Below are 21,083 nucleotides of genomic sequence, written 5' to 3'. Positions count from 1 at the left end.
TGAATGTCTGCATTGAAAAAGATTATATATATATATATATATATATATATATATATATATATATATATATATATATATTAATCATTCATGTTGGCATCAAGTGTTTATCATGTTTTATGCCTGTTTCTAAAACAGCTGGGCCGTCATAATAAGAGTAACAGGTGGATTCTGGTACAGGAGAGACTTGGTGTTCTTTATAATAAAAACAATGTGTGCATAACGTCATTTCAAAATGAGTTCTGATACTCTGCATCTCTACCAAAGACATTAGGATACCTGAACAAATATCTTTACAATCTGATAAACTCCAGAGTCAGCAAAGTGGTGGACAGAGCAGTTCACACCCTGTTCATCCATTCAGACACTAACATCGCTGCAGACATTACTTACATTTTTCAGAATCTTACCAGTGTAGTTGTAAGTATCACTGTTGGAACTAATTGTGCTCAAGAGCCACTTCTTATATAATCCTTAGCCTGGTATGTATATACAGCATATGATTGACAGGTCTGAGCTGCTTTTTCACATGTTATCTCTGCTACTGACATCTCCAGGATGCTGTTCCTGGATGTCTGCTACCAAACAGTGTGTGGCGTCTGAAGACAACGAAGGGGGCATTAAAAAACCTGTCACTGTGTGTGTGTGTGTGTGTGTGTGTGTGTGTGTGTGTGTGTGTGTGTGTGTGTGTGTGTGTGTGTGTGTGTGTGTGTGTGTGTGTGTGTGTGTGTTTCTCTTAAGTAGACGTGTATCTGGGGGTGTATTTGTGCATGTTTGAGTCTGTTCTGCACCGTACATGTGTGGGAGTGTTGGCTGCAAAACTGTGTGTGTGCTACCGTTTATGTTTGTGCATTTTTGAGCTTGTGTGTGTGTGTGTTTGTGTGTAAATAGGACATTAGTTCTAACAAAAGGTGTTATAAAATGTATGTGGCCGCACACATGCAGATTTGCCATGTGAGTCCCCACATTCTTATACACTATTTACATAATCCAGAGCAGTGTGAGTGTGTGAGCTCTAAACTACCTGTTTATATAATCCAGTATGAAATGTGTAATTAGAGCGGCCCAGCATAAATACCCTCGGACTTTCTGTTTACATTCTGTTCCATCAAAGCGTTGACGCCTCCAGCCTGCTCTGAGAACACATGTGGAGCTACTGTGCAGTTATTTTTTAAGAGTCACACCATTAATATTTACAAAACAATCCACAGTCAGCATAAGGCGAACAACTGTGGTGCTGAGAATGGCCGAGAGCCAACAGATGAGCAAACAACTGCAGATTACATTTGGGAAATTAGGTAAATAAAGCAAAAAATACCAGTCTGTTTCATCAAGATAAGGCCGATGTGCTGTAAGTAAAACAAGGCGGCAGAGTTGACTCGAAGCTTACAAACCGGGGAGGACCTTCGTTCTAGCAGGGCCACGCGGCACGCTTTATTTTCAGTGAAAGACGGAATTAAAAAACAGAAAAAAAGAGTAATTTCAGCCAGCTCTATTTTGTGCAGACCACTTGTCTTATTTGTCATGCCTTCTTCCCTCCCACGCACTAATGTCTGCACCCTCGAACAAAAAATATCACTGAAAAATAATGAAAGGTTCACGCGGCAATCCAGCCGCAATTTCAGAGCTTTTTAAGGCATTTTGTTACAAAAGAGTAAATGACACATTTTAAGGTTTAGAGACAAAATGGGAGCTATTGGACGGAGACGGTGTGAGATGGGGGAGAGCAGGAGAGGCTGGAGGGGGAGTGTGAATTTGAAATGCGAAAAAGAAAGACAAAAAGAGAAAGAGGGGGATAATAGAGATGAGAAATCTGAGGAGGAGGAGGAGGAATGTGTTGGCTCGGCTCCCAGCCTCAAGGATGACTCACAGCTATCTTTGTCCACCCCAGTAACGAGAAACGAACCCCGCCTCGTGGAGTGAAAGAGAGAAAAAAGCACCACCACCACCACCCCCCCTCCCCTCCTGCAGCCCCCTCCCCTCCTGTTTTGCTATGCCGTTACCGTGGCAACCAAGGCCTTGTCGTCAGGCCTGCTAGTAAGCCAATTCTACCACGCTGTGGACGCAGAGGAACAAAAAAAAGGTGCACAAGTTTCAGAGTGTTTTTTTTTAAAATATCTTAAGATTGAGAGGGTGTTGCTTTTTTTCACACTAACATATAATTCCTACAAGATACGGCGACAAAATGACCGCAGCACCACAGTTAAAGAACTGCTTCACCAGACGCCGAGCAGTAAATCATCATGAGAAACAAGACTCGTTTTACTCTGGAACACATGAAATTATACGTTCAAGAAGAGCGAGAGCATCTTTTATGTTTGTGTGCAGGTTTTTACAATTTATCATCAGCACTATTTTTGAAATGTGTCGCTCTGGATTTCACTACCGTGGGTGTTCCAAAGTTAAATCAGTGTGCAGAGTCTGTTTCATGGCTGCTTTACAACTCTGCCAAATTTAAAACACTTGAGATCGCACAGCTTCATAGTTTGACCTTTGCACTGACGGAGCAGCCTCCCCCGTTTTTCCTACTTTTGCAGGAAAAAAAAATCCATTCTCTTTCACTGAGGGTCAGCATTTAACTACCGCCCTCCCTGCACTCACATTATTTCTGATAAAGAGGACATCATTTTGGTTGCACTGGATCTGTTCAATAGTTAGTTCACCAATGTTAAAATAAAATATATAAGCTTCATTTCATTCAGTCACACGGATACATTAGATATTTATAGTTTGAGTGCTCGACAAAATTATCTGAGTTCTGCTGCCAGAATAAAATCAAGGTGAATGATATATTTGTTTGAATTAAAGTAAAATTAAACACATATTTCCAGTTAGATTGTCCCCATGAGTCTGGATAATTCAGTCAGTGGTTTTGTTATCACAAGAGGGATTTTTGTGAGCATCATCTGTGATTTGTTTTTGTGAATTCACCAATAAATAGTTCAGTGTGACAGAAAACTAAAAAGTTGATGTTATAACTCAGATTTCAGTTTTTTAAGAATAGCTGGTGGTTCTTTATATATTTGCTGCAGTTTCACTTAAAAGCAAAGTAGCTGTAAGCGATCTGGATCCTCTGCATGCTCACACTGGGAGCTGCCCTCTCCAGCTGCAGCCATGTGCTGTTTACCATCGGGCAGCTCCCCTGCAGCAGGAGGGGGTTCAGCATTTTGCACATGGGCACATCTGCTGAAGCTGTGGGTGAACAGGAGGGGGGGGGGGGGGTCCATCTCATTCACTTCACCCGTGAGGTTTTCCCTAAGCGTGTGTTTGAACCGGCCATTCTCTGTGAGGGGATGCTATAGTTACACACAATACATCGCCTCGATCATTTCCTGTTCTACTATTCAAAGGATTCCTTTGACATGCTCTACGAGAGTCCATTGATCCATATGGTATGTTACTACATAAACACACTGACACACACACACACCCCGTCTGGCAAGCATGTGTGAGCACGTGTGGGTGGGGTTTCCTGATGACTCACTGCTCCAACACAGAGGAGAGGGAAAAAAAAGAAAAAGGGGGTTCTCCCGAATTCCCCACAGACTGTCTGAAATGTTCCTTTCTCCAATTACAGCCGACTTTTCCTCTTTCCATCCTCAGAACATTTTTTTTTTACATTCACAAAGCTGCTTTATGAGGAGAACACTGGAGGGAAACGGTGACTAAGAGAAAGGTGAGTGAACAATCAACAAACGAAGGGGTCCAGAAATAGAACTACAGGAAAGCATGCTGGAATACAGCACAGTGCTGTGTTTATGCATCTTCTATCTGTACTGTATAGTACTGTATTTGATGCATGAAGCTACCGTCAGCATTTGCATGAAACCTAACCATTCATCTACTACCTGAAAGTTTTTAAAGAATAAAAAGTGTCATAACTCTGAGAAATCTGGCAACAAAAAAGCTCCATTCATTCCTTCAAATATTTATTTTAAAAGGTAAGACAGGATCGAACCAGAACAGGGTTCCCACTCTTTTCTAGAACATTTCAAGGACATTATCAGTGATGATCAAGCTGGTGTGACAGTCTAAATGTATTTCCTAATTTAGTTCCTAAATAGTCTAATATGTTCCTCTCAGTGGAAGTCTACATTGAAAGACATGTAGTCTATGGCTATCAATGAAATCATCTCTTACATGCTTAAAAATGATGGCAAATTGATTATAGAATAATGCAACCACAGATGTACAGCACTTTATTAGTGCAACCAATTAACAATGACGTCCAACTCTCATCTCAGCTTTCTCTTTTCTCAAAAAATATAAATTAGCTAAGTAAAAAACGAAAGAGCCTGCAAAGGAATCTGGAAGCTGCCTTACTGAAATAAATAATAATAATAATAATAATAATAATCAGATGATCAGTGCATTAATTGACCTAAATAGAACTGAATGACAAAAATGGCCACAAATGTTGAAAGGGGATGGTTTTTTTTAACCTTGTCAGATCGCATGCATACATGTTGGAATAATTTTCCAGGACAATCTGTGATTTTCCAAAACATTTTACTTTTTCTCCCATTTACCAGGTTTTTTTGCAGTACTGGAAAACTGGTCAACTGTTTTCCAGGTTTTCCAGGACACATGGGAACCCTTCAGAATCATGAGACTTTTAGTAGTCTGGTAAAGTGTTTGATTTTTTGTTCTGACTTTTGCACAAAAATAAACTGATAGAAAGCTGATCATCACATGTAGAGACAGATCAAGAATATATCCACAGTCTAAATTGCTGACTCATTTCCAGTGATTCGAATAAACACAATGTAGTTTAACCTGCAGGAAAAAGACACTGCGGAAACCTCGCAGATACACTGTTGAACTTTGACAAAATGAGAATAAACAATTGTTAGAAGTCAGAGCGGAGCACTTGGAGGCACAGAGATGTGAGCAGCAGCACACACCGCAAAACTCTGAAACAAAGAAATTCAGGCCTGCTCGTTCAAGTCAACCCTTCTCTTCCACGACTGTTGTGCAACTCTCTAGAAAATATGCAGCAAAATAAATATAACAGGCTGGCACATGACTGTTTCCTGTGTCTCCTCGGGGATGCAGAACACAACAACAGGGATTGTGTGTTTATGTGCGTGTGATAAATCACCAGAAATGGACGACAACGCAGCCTTTGCCAGAGGACACTCATATGCATCCACATGTGGCAGATGGGAACAGAGTCCCAGTGTGCTGTGTTTTAAAGCAGAGCAAATGTCGACCGTGTCTCATCAGACTTCTGATGAGGCGACCACAGAGGGAGGGGGGGGCGGAAGAAGCCCGGCAGTGTTCTCTCATGTCAAACTCTGGTTTTGTTTAAGCTGTCGACAAAACAAACTCTGTAGGCTGAAAAAAATGATATGTACTCTTTGTGTCCCATTCATAGCAGCAACGATTTGCATCTGTTCATACAGTTCCTCAAACAGAGTGTCACTCAATACATGGGGAAAAGAGAAAGGTGTCCCGCCCGTTGATAATGCCTGTTTGAAAAAGAGAACGTGTGTGTCCACAGACACCACAAGGCAAATGAAACAGGCCTTGTTCCTCCCTGAGTGATTAGCTGATGATTCATCCAGCAGTGACTCACACGCTGGTTGCCTGGCTGTCTTTGTGTTAGTTTATCAGCTATTTTTCACTAGTTCTGGATCAGATTATGTGCCATGATAAAGAGCAGTGCAAGGAATGCGAGTTTGCCACTTTCGCCTTTCAAAAGACATAACTGTGGGTTCAAAGACGAGGAATGCTGGGGTTAAATAGGGTGAGAATAAATATTGTCCGCTTTGATTTGAATCAGACCTGACAAGCAGCGATGTGTGCATTTAAAAAAGGACGGCTAATATAAACTATCTCTAATTATCTTTGTGCAACCTTGCAGAGCCGGCAGGCACTCAAATATTTAGCTAACAGGTTCAGCAGCAACGCTACATCAGCAGCCCTCTGCATGTCTGTGGTGCTGCTCATTAATATTCTTAATTATTGTGTATAGGAGCAACTTTAATGACTGAATTTCCCCCCAGGATAAATAAAGTATTTCTGATTCTGATAACTTCCTACATTGGTAATTCCTATCATTCTGATTTGATCGGTGTCTCAAAGTGCATCCTAGAGTTTAAGTCTTGTTTGTGTTAACAAGGAACCACCCGTCTGTATCACCACCCGCACTTCTGCTCTACGTTGTAACAACAGATTGTGTCCCAGCCTCCCCTCAAGTGGGGCACAGCTCTTCTTCCAGCTGCACTCAGTTACAATGAAAACTCCACGGGTAGAAGAGCGACTGCTGCTATTGTTAGTTTAAAAGCTAAACAAGAGGGCAGAGTTTATGAGACTGTGAGGAGTTTTTGGTCAGCATTCTTCAGCTTTTGCTATCGTACGAGGGAAAAAAAAAAAGAGAGAATTGAAGCTTGGATCATAACCAAGTCGTGGTTGTGGGACGAGCCTGACGATAGGCTGCTCTCACGCAAAAACCTAAATGGGCTGGCATCAAATATAGACTCAGGAAATATAAGGGAGCTCGCAGGCGTGTACATGACGGAGGAAAGTGGAAGTAAACTTTATTCTTAAAACACACATCCAGAGCCAAGACACATCACGACAATCTATGGGGTGTCAGGTGAGCTGTTAAAACCTGGAAATAATGCCATGTTGACTTTCCTGTGATTGTCTCAGCTCTGGCACTGTGTACTGTTCTCAGTGGGAAACTCCACCCATCAGGCGACAAGTTGGAAAAAAGAATGCAGACTAGTTTCCCCATACTTGTTGGGCATAAAAGGAGTCTGCAGTTTATTTTAAAAAAAAGTGAATTATTCTTCAGTATCTAAAACAGTAAAGCAGCAGACGACTGCCCCACTCATTAATCAAGGCTTTACATTGACCCAATTAGCATCTGTTATTAAAACAAGTTCAACAAAAGACATCAGTGCTAATAAACAAGGAGCCACATCAAGGCTGTAGTCTTCACTTCAAGTCCAAATCACATTTCCTCAGTCCTAATAAACAAGAGCGATAGTTAATGCAGAACATCTGAGACATGCCTGGTTGAGTCACAGTGGAAAGAGTTTCCATACAAACCCGCTGCCCTGTTTAGATTATACAGCACAACTGTTCCAGACATGCACTCAATGCATTCGTACACTCTGTACATTTATTTCAGAGTAAACTAACTTTTGCAGATCTGGAAACTTAACAAAGGTTATATAACGGACCAGATGGAACTGGGATGATTACGGTTACACTGCACCCACCTTCCCCACTTCCCAATGGAAAGGTCCTTGGGCAAAAAGGGCGGGCAAGAAAGAGGAAGGAGGACAGAGACGGAGAGAGAGAGAGAGAGAGAGAGAGAGAGAGAGAGAGAGAGAGAGAGAGAGAGAGAGAGAGAGAGTGTGTGTGAGGGAGAGACTTTGTGGAGTCCCACCATCTTACAGTAATTTACCCTGGCCATGTGCAAGTGAGTCATCGAGGGCTTGGCGGGCTCTGAGAGCTCTATGGAAACTAATTCTACAAACTCCACTCCACACACACACACACACACTCACACTCACATACACACTGAAATAGCCTCCACTCGGTACCAGGTTCTGGTTCGTCTAAGTCCAAGACCGACTCTCTCATTACTTGCACACCAATAAACCCAGCAGAGACGGCTCCATGCAGCAGCAGCAGCGCAGCACTTTTACAGCCCTGCCACATCTGTTTCCCATCGCTGAAGATCCGTTAGCGGGCAAAGAGAACAAATTGTGTCCAGAGCTGAGGAACACACTCTCACTGGACCTTACAGCACATACTGGCATTATCTAGAAGATTATCTATTTTAAGGGGGTAATGTTATGTAAAATCTAGTGCTTATGTGATTAGACAATCACAGTTTGATCATAAAATGTGTGCCCTCAAGCTACAGTATCTCAACATGAGGTATGAAGCTGTATTAAGAATAAAACAGTAGAGTCACAGGGATGGTTGGTATATCCACACACACACATTTTCAGCCTTTTTTGATTTTCAAACAAAAAAGCCAAACCCACTAAAGCCACCAGTTTTGGGCGTATGAGGTTTTGTTGCATTTTTCTTTTTGAGGGTCTCCTAGAGGGAAAAAGGTTGACATTGTGTTCTTGGGTGAAGACTTCCATTGCGTTCAAGAACGTGCTGTTTCTGTGCAGATGTGTAGCTCTCTTTTGTATCATCTGTAATCACCTCCCTGTACGATAGTTGAGGTCAGCCTTAGAAAACGTTGATAGTTGTGAAGTACAGACAGATCTTTTACCTGCAACAAATTTGTGGAGACTCACGCCACCCCTTACCCTGGTCACTTGTTGTCCTGAATTTAAGTTTTTCAATCAAACCAGGAAGAAAGTGAAGTGTGTGGTTTTATTCAAATGCAAATAAAGTGGTCCTTTGATTCTTTGAGTGCCTGCTACTGGATATAATACCGTAACAGGGCTCGGACTTGGCCTAATGGTTGAGTTGCGTGTCCGTTTAGGGGGCGGTCCGGGTTCGGATCCAGCCTGTCTCCTTCCCTGCATGTCATTTCCCTACTCTCTCCCAGTTTCCCCACACTATCCACTGTCCTCTCCCTCTGTCGATACAGGTGTAAAAGCCCCCCCAAAAAACAACAAAAAAAACTTACACCAAAGAAGGTATTAAACAGCATCACAAAATTGCACAGTAAGTCTCTTTGGGTCTTTATTAATCTAAAGATTCAACATTGGGTCTTGGGAGTATGTGATGGGCCTTTTTTTTTGTCTATTCTACAACAAATTAAAAGTGATAACCCTTTCTTTTCCATCAAACTAAGCCCACACCTTTACCTCCTTTTTTCTTTTTTCTTTTTTTTTTTTTTTTACATTTGTTAAGTCTAAATGTTAAAAGCAGAGGTATGAAAGAGTTTTAGAATGTATCCAGTACTTTGCCTAAGCCGGCCGCTTATGGAAAAAATAGACAAATATAAAACAAACAAAAAAAAAAGTAATACTTTTTAGGAGCAAAACATGTTTTGTAGGACTGAGATGTTATCTTTTATATTACTATAAATTTTAGTTTATGTAATTTGTCCTATATTGCACAAACACACAAGTATATAACTGGTTACCCTCCAAATTGTCCATCTTATGGGGGAAATTTAGAGCCAATGTTGCTGTAAAATTTCAGAGCACTGTAAAAAAAAAAAAGGAGCCATGTTAAAAAATAAAAACAGGCCCTAAATGTATTCCTTTTCCGTTTCTTTTTAGAGATAATTAGGTAGAAAGAAGGTATTTCATTAAAATGTTAAGTGTGAGAAAGGACTCTCCCTCTCTTGTTCTTCAACAAGTTATTCAATAGCATAGAAAGAGTGATCCAATTTACGTCAATGCTGGATGACACCCAAAAATCAGGACCTCTTCTCGGAGCTCTTATCTGGCCTGGCATGACTCAATGTGACAGACAATTGTCTGCTGTCACATAATACAAGCTGAGCTCATGGTAGGGGAACACAGGGTTTTCCCCCCGAGGCAGCCAAGAACAGAAGAGAAGTGATCAAACAGCATGAGAAAAGACGTACAGCAGCTCCGTGAAATGTGCTGCTTCTGGTGGATGGTGGTTTGCAGCCTGTTTGTGGCCTCGGGGGGCGGGACTCGTGGTGCTGAACTCTAATTTTATCCACAAAATAGTTAATGTTCTGGAGGACCGTTTGTGGAGTGTGTTTAATATTGTCTGATTTAGCTCCACGTTAAAGCTCGACAGGCAGGACATGACGATGAGACAGACGCTCTATAGAAACAAACTGGAACACTTTCAATCAATGAAGCCATTCCTTGTTTGATTTATTATGACTTCTAATAATAATAAGAATAATAACTGATAAGACAAGTCAAACTGTGTGCCATATGACTGGTCAATAAGCACAATGAGTGTTGGAGTTCTGGGATAAATCCTGCTGAGTTCAGTCCTAATGGTTGCTGGCATATTGCTGATGCAGTCAATAATCAATGAAGTGTTCAGACTTCCAAAGAAAAACCTGTCAAAGTGGATTTTCTCAACATTTAAACAATGCTCGAGCAAGAACATAAAACCCGGCAAGATTAATTTTTCATCTCAATAATTATGCTGACCTTATAAGAGCACGCTACGGTTATTAATTTTTGAATAAGTCTGCATAATCAGTCTTTGAGAAGTTGGAAGGAAGATATGAACGCTATAATACGTTTGAGTTATTCTGTTATTTAAGTAGAACTATTTCATTTTTTATTTGAACACTTGAACATGACTGAAACATTGAAACACTCTCTGCTCCTAAAAAGGGAAACCTTTGAGATGGTGTGGGTTTTAGACTGTTGTTCATGCAGAACAGGCAGTGCAAAAACACCATGTGGGATTTTAGAAACCTGTCCTGTGTGTGTTTGCTCATATTATCCTCAACCTGACAATTCATTTTAAAATATTTTGTCCAGATGTATTCATGCTGGTGAGTAAATTCTGGTGAATTTCTCTTTCCTGGAATTTCTCAGAAAATGTAAGTTGCATCTTTGAATAAAAAAGGGCGTTTTGAATTTACATTTGAAAGTCATATGAATGATTCAGTCTAAGTAGGAAACGGTTTCAGATTTTTTTTTAAAAGGGTGATCCACTTTGATGTTTTGTGCATCAAATTGATTTCTTTATTTGAGTCTCTTAAGGACACAGAGAGCTTTCCATGCCATCAGAGGTACTTTCCCAGTGACTCAAGAAAAAAAGCGCAGTGTAGTAACTCACAGTTGCCACAACATCGTCCTGACTGCAGAAAGCTTCCCTCTAAAAGAGAAAAGCCAGCCGATGCATTTGAGAGGCTCGTCTGCATGTTCAGGAGAGGAGTGCAGGCTTGCTCTTGTCCATTTTAGGAGAAGATTTTGGACACAAATATTTAATCTCAACAAACTGGATGTGAGCCCTTTGAATGAGTCCTCCTGTAATCCATAACAAGGCCCAGTAATAACACAGCTGTAATGTGATACCCAAACTGTTAATGCGTAATGAGTTACGCAGCTGAAGTTTCCCTGTGGTCAAATATAGAAAGTTAGTCACTGAAACTCAAGTTATGACTAATGATAGACCCACTTCATGAAAGTCACTCTATCGTTCTCTCCACTTTCACTTCCCTTTTTACTCACAGGGGACAGGTTGGCTCAATATTAGAGTGTTTGTTTACAACACTATGAGTTGCTTAGCATGAAAGGTTTGTTTCTTTTGTAAACTTAATGTCATTGGCTCCAAGTGAATTAAGAAATATGTTTTGTGGAGAGGAAAAAAATCCAGCTTTAACCGGACAGCTTTGGGACGATCTAGGAGCACAAATATCAAATATCCATCAATCTCCAAAAACAGAGAGTTCATGTTTAGTATGCTCTTAACAGGGGTTCCCAAAGTGTGGGTCGGGACCCCGTGGGAGGTCGCAAGACACAAATGGGGGGTCGGGAGAGGTCTTCCAGAATGTTTTTGTTTTTTAAATGTATCTAAAATTAGTACATTTTACCCATTATAGTAAAAAATATCCACAAAAATAGTAGCTACACTTGAAATAAAACATTGAAAATAGAAAATGTAATGTGTTTTCTGCCTTTCTTTTTGCCAGATGACTCCTAAGTTTAAGGTTAATGGACAGTGAATTATCAAAAGCATCAGTAGCAGTAGGTCAATTCATGACGGCACAGGAAACACAGCAGCATGCTCATATAGGTAGGCAAATTTTCTGCAGACCAGCTAAATGAAGCCACATTAAATCACTTTGAGGGACAGTTGGGGTGGCGAGTCTTTGGCATCTATATTTTGGGGGTCACAGGCTGAAAAGTATGGGAACCACTGCTCCATGTCTACCAAAAGCTAATATTCTAGAGAAAGGAGATATGAGTTTGCTTTATGATAAGTGCACTTCCTGCTGTTTTATCTGATAGTTATATGAATGCCAAAAGCTGCTTTCAGGTTGCATACAATACCCTGAACACAGTTTAAGAGCATGTACAGAGCAGTGTTATTTCTCAGTGGTGAAAATGTTCTGGTCTGCTGTATCTGGACATGTTCTGCCTCGCTCCGTCAACCTCAGCATTTCTTTAATCCACTTTTTGACTGCAGTACAAAGTCTGAGAGCTTCGTCTACCTGCCGCCACACCCTGAACCACACTGAGCCAACAGGCGGGGCAAGGCTGGGCGAGGTCAGCCGAGGCAAATCCCTGCTTTTATACACACAGAGTAGAATTTATTCATGAATAGGGCTTGGCTGTTTACTTTACAACCAGTGTAGTTGAGCCTCATCCTTATCAGACAGTAAACCAATAAACCCAACAGGAGAGATCAAAGTTTTGGACTTTATATCAAAGTTTAGGACTTTATAGTGCAGGTGTGCTTTCGGTTTTAGACACCATGTGCAGCCAGTGTTATCAATGACAATAATGTAATAAACTATTAATACCTGAGGCTTCAACTCTTTAACTTTCATTTCTAATGAACCTCTGATTATTAGGACCATACAGTGCTTTTAAATCTGTCTGACAGCTTGAGTCAGGCATCTTCCCAGATACATAAAGAAAGCCCAGAGAAGTTAAATATCTACATTTTGATATATTAATTATCAAATCGTTGTAGATTCATATTTTGTGAATGATAATCAAATGTTGTGTGACTAATATTTTTCCCACAGGAGTTTTTGTCACATAATGAGGACAAACTTGAATACTGCATGTGTAGCATTGTATTTCTCAACACAAAAAAACCCCTCTGCTCATCTGCCTGGGTGGAGCGGTACAAAAGGATTCAGAAAACGAGTCCTGCCAGTGACACTGATGAGCCAGTCTCCCACACAGGCTCAAGTTACACAGCCAGCGGCACAGCTGGAGGTTAGACTGGGCACGAGACACCAGACAGACGCACTATTTCAGTATTAAAGGAAGGATGACTAAACAAGGCCCTGACAGACCCGTGAACGCTGTGCTGTAGCTCCTGTTGTAGCTCAGGGGCTCATATCTACAGTTTTCGACCTTTGTTTTCTTTTCCTTTCTCAACTTGTGCTTCTGGCTCCAAGCTTTAGGTTTAGACTTGATTTTACAGCACCTCAATCCACCCACACCTGCTTTTGTCTACAGTTTTGAATTATTTACAAGTCAAATAGTGCTGCAAGGAGAATGGTTGGCATTCTGGCCCGGCAGCTTGAGGTTGTGCCTCTAGGGGGGAGAGCATGTGTTCGTTGTAAGAGTTATGCATATAAAGCCATGTGTGTGTGGAGACACAGTGTCATGCCTTTGGGCTGAACAGGTGTGTCCAGGCAACTGAACTGCAGAGACGACTCCACCTGCTGCTGTGTGTTCAGTCAAACATGAGGGGGATAACCAAGGACATCAACAATAAAAGAAGTCAACATATGAGATGGAGCTGTCCAATGTTTGCTGCCCCTTCGTCTGCTGCTATCGCCACCTGAAGCTCAGCTCGGCGGCCTGTCAGTGTGTATTAATAAACCTGACTTCCCGTTACAGCGAGCACTCAGTCAGCCTCATTCCAGAGGCAGTGAAAAAAAAACCTCTGAGTCACCACCCCGTCACACGGTCGAGCCAAGACTCCCAGAGCGCTATGGCAACCAAACAGCAAACAGGCTGCACAAAGTATGGCAGATAAAGCCGGCGCGGGCTGGATTGAGGAATTCATTCCCACCACACGTGCGTCAAAAGATCTGCTTCCCTTTGAAAACAATACTGCTGCCGGAGCGGTTGTTCATTTTCTTGCCAAGTGACTGTAGGTTACAAGAAGCACTCTGTACAATAATAATCTCCACTCTTTGTTGCTCACGGTCTTTTATCCCAGGTTTGGGCAGAGTCACCTGGACACCACAAAGAAGCTTAGCACTCATATATACGCCCGCAGAGCACAACAGAAGCTGCATCAACCTGAAAAGTTTGTACATTTTTGTCTTCATCTTTCTGCTCACACCTCTGAGCCACACCTGCAGAGTACATGCTTCACAGTTCATGCTTCATACCGACAGAGTGAAAGGAACACAGTGGCGCTAATTGTATAAAAGCATCCCCTGCTGTGTGTGTTCATACAGACTGCTGTTACAACACGAAACGTATGCTTGAAATGTAGCTTGTGTTTTTTAGTATTCTGATACTCCGCTATCAACCCCAAAATAAGTCTTTGTGATAAAAACACTCACTAAAGGATATGGCGTAAAATTAACACCCGCCAAGCGCCCAATGGTCAGTAAAAAAATTGTTTGGCGTGTAAAACAAAAACACACACCCGCCAGTGGTCGATGGAAAATTTTGCATTGCATGTGAGGTTTTGTTTTCATACTTTCGCCCATTTCTGCCGACTGTCAGGCTATATTGACCTTCGCGGCGCGCTGTACTTGTGTTGTGATTTGGTACGTCGGGTGTGACGCCAGCTACTGGAGTTCTATTCATTCCCTTTGCTTGAAGAAGCATGGCGGGAAGAGCGTTTCGGGCAAGATGTGGCGACACATTCCCGCTGTGAAGCCACCACAAACAAAAAGGATAAACAAAGAGGCAGGGGATGATCAAGAAGAGGAACAGACAGCTAAACGGAGTAATGTCACTATACGACGTTTCAAAGAAAACTGGAAACTTGACGAATTAATTTGAATATTTCTAATACATGATGATGCAGCAGTCACCTTGAAATGATGTATAACCTAATAAAATAGCAATAATCTAATTTTATCTGTATATAACCGTATTATTTAAGTGGTGCTCAAGTTGGATTTTCATAATAAAAATGTATTCCTATTATTTTAAATCAAATATTGGTGATTTTTTTATTTGGCCGGTGAAAAATATTTTTGGCCGGTACATTTTTGGAGGTCACTAGCCACTGGCAGATGAGGTAACAAGTACATGTTACGCCCTGCTTAAGGAGCACATGCAGTCTGACATATTTATGAATGTAGTGTGTATTAAGCAACTTCATTTTGTCCCACCCTGTCCTGCGGTGCAATTTGACAAAACACTAACACATTCCTCACGTGCCGTACAACAGCGTGAGGCTACACCACAGACTTTCACTTGCAACAAGCTCACTCAGAGTGCTAACAATACACCTTGTACAGAGCTGCAATGTACTCATCTGAAGAGATTTTAATCGATCTACTATCAAACATCATAATCTGCTGTTCAAGAACAATCCAAAGCCCCAGATATGAATTACACAACAGCTACACTCAAACTCCTGTGAGTCACATCTCCTGTGCAATGCTCCCTTGATTGTGTAAAGGTGCATTTCGACCAAGAGTACCGAGGTCTTTTAGCCCCAAGAACTACTTTACCCTGAACTATAAGGTTCTATGCAGCCCATTGTTGTCTGCGTTTCGACCGCTGGCTGAAGACCCGGGTAGATTGTGCAAATCAGGCCGGTGATGTATGGAGGGAAAAAAAAAGTAAATGCACTACACCACCAGACCAGTAGAGGGCAGTAAAACAAAGGCGAATACCATTCATCACAGATGACACCATAGAAGCAGACGGACAGGCAGGTATCATTATGAGCAACACAACAGTTAGCCTGTTAGCATGGAGGAGGCTCAGCTCGCTCTGTTTTAGATGGTGCTATATTTCATCACAGATGGATTCACTGAATCAACACGTGAGAGGAGATAAGCGCGAGTAGCAAAGACGTTTCAACATGGCTTTAAAATCCTTTTTAACTCAAAAAGCCGTGGCAGAGATCGGCCGGTGTTTTGGTTTAAACAGCAACCCTGTTAACTGCCGACTTTCAGCCGGATGCATCGCTCACGAACGTCTTTGGATGATCATTAAATACATTAAATATGCATTCCCAGGAACTCCCTCTGTGTTACAACAGCTGTGTACACTCCAAAAAACACTGTTATGTTCAGCTGAATGTCTCCAGATTACAGGGTCACTTTTAAAACCGTAACACCGGGAGAGATGTATTTGCGGTGGGTTTAGAGAAGACTACTGTTACAAGCTGCTAAATCAAGAGAATCACAGATTCTTCTTTTGAAAAGTACACACACATACAAAAAAGATAGAACAAATAAAAACTAATGAAAGAAAGAGAAATCAAGTGAATCACAGATGTGTGTGATGTTATCATGGATGGCTGGCGGAATAAAATGACTGCGGTTAATCTACCATCAGACACGTTCAGCATTGCAGGCCCCGCCCACCCGAAAGCCCCGGGACCTTTAAAAGTACTACCCCCCTAGCAGGGGCTTTTTAGGGGGGAGCTTATCTACCCATGAACTAAATTTAAACCCTGGGTCCACCGGTCGAAACACACGTAGTTCCTGGGTAAAGTCCCTAGTTCCGGGGTGAAGTCCCTAGTTCTTGGGTAAAGTTCCTCTGGCCTAAAAACGCCTTAAGTGATTTACAACTGACTTTATATTAGTTTTAAAGATGTAACTGAAACAAAGCTGTAACTCACTCATATGTGGGACAACAAAGTGATGTTCTCATGTTTTTAGAGAGGATATTTCAAACACTACTCCATGTGTTTTATGACCCATGATCTGCCAGCCTGAGCATCACTTCAGCGTCTGTTCTGAGAGCTACACTGATAAATGCAGAAGCATTGCAAACCAGTTTGATCAGTAACTGATCATTGAGTATGTTTTTTTTACATTAAAAAAAACTTGATATTCTACCTTTACAGGATCTTAAAATATGTTCTGGTTTCCTCAGCCAGCTGTGACAGATAACTGAGTATCTTTGGGTTGTTGACAAAATAAGACCCAGGATGATGTAACCTTGGTCTATGGGGGACACCGTCTTACATTTTATAAACCACTATCTCATTGCAGAGGAAATTCTAGATTAAGTCACAGTATAGTATTTCTTATCAAAATAGCAATAAACTTCAAATTATATTTCAAGCGTCTGTTCACAGGGCTAATTTAAGTTCCCACAGAGTTGTGTCAAACACTGTAATGTAGGACATTCTGTCATGAGGGCAGTAATTCTTCCTGCACAGAGCAAGCTGTGTGTTTAAGGTGGAGCCTGTTTGGCTGGAGGTGTGGAGGTGTGTCAATTTCCAACACCCCTGAGGGCTTAAAGTGACATAACTGTGCTTCTAACTGACAAGTCACAAACTTAACAACCAGGAATGTTTTGACAGTGCTAATGTCAGGTATGGCTTCATACTTTGCATTGCAATCCTGGTAGAAAATTAGGGTGTTGCACCATGTATAGAACAACAGCAGGTGTGAACTTGAGGCCTCGCGGCACAAAATGTTACATTACAGAACCCCGGTCTTCATGTTCAGTTGATCTGGATGCAGCGCTGCCTCGATGGTCAAGTGATGTTTTGGATCTGGGAGCTGATAAAGAAATCGAAACTCAAAGAAAACTCCTACATGGGCTGATGTGCCGCCACAAGTACGGGGACATACAATAAAATGCAATCATAAGTTCTGTTATCTTGATCTAACCTCTGAGACTCGAGCTCAAGTATCCGGGTCATCATTTAGTACTGTGCCACAGGACAAACACTATCAACTCATGATCTTAAAAGTGACACTTTCTAACAGCTCAGGATTTTTTTCCCTCCATGTTAAAATGATCTCACATGCTGAAATGCCGGGAATTCCCACCACAAAGAAACCACACAATAGAGCTGTAATGTCATCCATACTGCACACGAGTGAAAGATTTATAGACGGCTCCTCGGGGTCTGGCTGACTTTATCAAACAACTGAATGAAAGTCTGTTTTAAAGCAGAGCATCCCAACTAACTACTTGTGTTATTTCATATCAAAAATACATCTTCATAAAGTAAAAAAGACAACATGCACTGTTTATGAAGTCATATTCACTATGCCACAAACTTAAGCCCCTCCCTTTCAGTCTCCACCTCCCATGCTCCTCCTACCTGGCTTTGAGCTCCATGTGCTCCTCCCTGATCTTGCTCAGCTCCAGCTGCAGGCGTGCCCTCTCCTTGGCTACCTGGTCCAGGGTCTTGCGGGCGTCGGCTAGCTCTGCCTCATAGGCCCTCTTGATGCCCGACAGATCGCGGGTAGAGACGGACTCGGACTCTGTGATGCGCAGACGTAGTCCAGCATTCTCGGACTCCAGAGTGCGCACCTTGTCGATGTAGGCAGCCAGACGGTCGTTGAGGTTGATCAGGTCCTCCTTCTCCTGCAGCCTGGTAATGCGGGCTGGGGAGACGCCAGAGGTGCGGCTGCGTTTCTGGCTTGGGGTATCCATGGTAATGATGGCTCAGCAAGAAGTGTAGCAGGGGTGAGTCACTGTCTGTGGGGGAGACGGGGGAGGGTAAAAGTATTAATGAAACCTATAGTATCTGAGCTGCTCTCTTTAGAGACACAGTGGCTGAATCACAGGTTAGACTTTAACGGAGTTTACACTGAAGAAATGTTCCAGTCTGGCATAATCCTGCTCCTTGTCTGGGCAGCCCGCCTTCAGTGCTGGATCTGATCACTGTGCTCTTGGGTAATATATTTCAGAACCCTTTTTTCCAAAGCACATCAATAAAACTTTGAAATATTATAACCACCCTGTGCTGTACTGAGAACTTGTTCACATGGTTTTGTTTCTCTCCTTTCTTTGTCCTTCTTGTTTTATAGGGCCTCAGATTTTTTGGAAAGAAAACCCTGCTCTCTGTCAGAAGGTGTTATAGTTTTCCTGCCCCTTTCCTGCTTTAAGGTCTCCTGAAAAGGTCCCTTCTTCACAGAGGCGTTATCACTGTAACACACTGTCGCAACGTTCGCCTCACTGTTTTCTCCTCCGGCTCCATTCAATTATTGTAGGAGCAGTTCATCCAATTTACGCAGTTCACTGTTAAGCAAACATATTTCCCAGAAACACAAACTCCCACCTTCTGCTCACACACAAGGCAATTAAGCACTTTTTGCCAAGGACACCGACATAAATACAAACATTTCCCTCCCTTTCTGCACTCCAGAGAGTTCTTGATTAAAATGGAGACAAACCACTTTAAAACGCTTCTCCTTGTTTCGTCTGGATGTTGTGCAATAAAAATCTTGCCTACAACTGCCTGAACCAGTGCTGATCATACAGATATACCAAAGTGTTGACTCATAATATGACCACCTCCTGCAGGGTGTCCTGATGTGGACTCACATCCACTTTGTTCCTGTTTGGATTTGTGGTAGAGGAGATGTAAATAAGAGCACACTCTGTGAAAAGGTTTTTGTGTCTGATTCAGCTTTTTTTGTTTTACAATACAATGACATTCAAGTCAAGTCAAGTCAAATTTATTTGACTTGCAGTAAAAAAAAAAAAGGATAATGAACCCTTTTGAAATCGTTTATGGTTTATGCTTCCAACAAAGAAAATGTAAACAGAATTTAAAACCTGAACAAAAAATGTGCAACAAGACTGCTTTCTTTCCATATCAGAAAGACAAATGCCGCAATTATGAAAACGGATTGATGAATGAATAACTTATCATTGGTAACTGCAGCTGTGTCTAAACAGGTGTGACTTAAGTTACTCCACTTACAACCTAACAGCCCCTTTTCCACTGAATGGCGGGAAAGCCTCCTCCAGTTAGGTTCAGCGGTGGGCGGATGCACCAAACTTTGCCATCCATCCATCCCCTCACCGCCCATTACCAAAAGTGCATGCAGGGACAAGCACGCCCATGTGGGTGGGATAGCGCACGCACACATACATACACACGATGGCGTGCACACGCCCACAGGAGCACAACCCATACCCTCACAAGTACTCTCTTGGCTAACTTTTGAATAAATGAAGCATCCATTTGAGCGCCTAAAATGTGGTGAACATGAACAGGTGCCGTCTGCTTACCGGCTCTTCAACAATAGAACAACGAGCTCCAACTTCAAAAAGTTACAAAGTTATTCCAAACCACTCCCAGACAAACTGAAAATGAAAACAACTCCGAGCCGACTGAACAGGTTAAACAAGCAACGAACAGTGTCACTGTCTGGCAGAGTTACCAACATAAAAAGTCTCACAGGGAGACAGAAAAACTCTCTGAACCTTACCTCAGCTGTGTGAGAACTCTCCACTGCAGCCTGCTGAAGGGACTAAAAATGAGTGTACAGGACCTTTCTAGAAGTTTATCTGTTGCTGTGAGTGTGTGTGAGCTGCTGTGAGTGTGTGTGCCGTACCCCAGAGGAGCGTAGAGAAGAGGATCCGTTGAATAATGCAGCCTTGCTCTCTGCTAGTGGGTGTGTGCGCCTTTGGCTCGTGCCCTGAACTGCTCTCCTTGCTGTCGCTCACTGCACATGTACCTACTGCTGAAGAGGGAGAAAGGGGGCGGGAGCAGCAGAGAGGGATGGGTGGGGCTGCTGGGAGGAGTCATGGTAGCCTGACTCAGTGTGTGTGTGTGGACACTGCATGGACACACACAGAGCAGCTGCTGAGCTATCTCTCCCTGCACTGGCCCTATCTCTTCCTTTCTCATTTCACTCAGACAGAGCCCGAGCACACAGACTGACCTCAGCGGCTGGTGCAAGCGCTCTGTCAATAAAACGCAGTGACACTGATGATACTGAACAGCTCCCAGGTGGGTGAGAGTGTGCGAATGTGCGGCTCTCACCCTGCTCCTCCCCGCTGCTATGAAGAATACATTCTTAGCCTGCTTTTCTGGAAAGAAACAGCAGTGACAGCCGACTCCAAAGCGAACACCTAGAGGCTAAAGTTTTGCTTCCATCTGTGAAGTGAAAAGAAAGTCCCCCTTTGATCTTAGCACACACAACAACAGAAGCTAAGGAAAAAAGTCCAAAGTGCAGAGAAATCATTTATCACCTGAGATCAAGGTTCAGGTGCCTTCCATGACAGAAAAATAATCTGTCAGGTCAGGTGGCCCTTCCACTGAATCCAACAACGAAAAAGTCCACAAATCCTCTGCGTTATATCCCCAGTGAGTGACAGAATCATCCCCACGAGTCATCTTGACAGTCTGAAGGTCTGACAATCAACGCAAACCTGATTCTGTTCTTATATTTGTCTCCTCTGGGTGGAGTTAATGGCATCACAGGTCCAATCAAGTTCTGATGCATGGGGAAAAAGGCTGTGTTCGGTGTGTGTGTGTGTGTGTGTACGTAACTCCTCACCATGGAAATGGTGGTTAGTCCAGTTGTGTATGTGTGTGTGTGTGTGTGTATGCCTGCGTGG

The 21,083-nt window shown here is 42.4% G+C and overlaps 1 protein-coding gene across 7 annotated transcripts in view; it reads right to left on the bottom strand.

Annotated features, from left to right (window-relative positions):
• The window catches only part of LOC117822637 (lamin-A-like), a 46,163-nt gene that overhangs the window by 17,165 nt on the left and 7,915 nt on the right, over window positions 1–21,083 (bottom strand). For 5 of the 7 annotated variants that reach the window (XM_034697486.1, XM_034697485.1, XM_034697480.1 and 2 more), the window contains exon 4: window positions 17,827–18,206. In XM_034697486.1, the coding sequence (XP_034553377.1) occupies window positions 17,827–18,161 (335 nt within the window). In that variant the 5' untranslated portion in view covers window positions 18,162–18,206. Of the gene's footprint in view, window positions 1–17,826; window positions 18,207–20,074; window positions 20,204–21,083 lie in introns of all 7 variants that reach the window. The other 2 variants (XM_034697484.1, XM_034697482.1) reach the window with 2 other exon arrangements.

The sequence above is a fragment of the Notolabrus celidotus genome, chromosome 12 (assembly GCF_009762535.1).
Source record: "Notolabrus celidotus isolate fNotCel1 chromosome 12, fNotCel1.pri, whole genome shotgun sequence".
Classification (NCBI taxonomy): domain Eukaryota; kingdom Metazoa; phylum Chordata; class Actinopteri; order Labriformes; family Labridae; genus Notolabrus; species Notolabrus celidotus.
The sequence above is the reverse complement of the archived record's forward strand: the minus strand, read 5'-3'. Positions and strand labels throughout refer to the sequence as shown.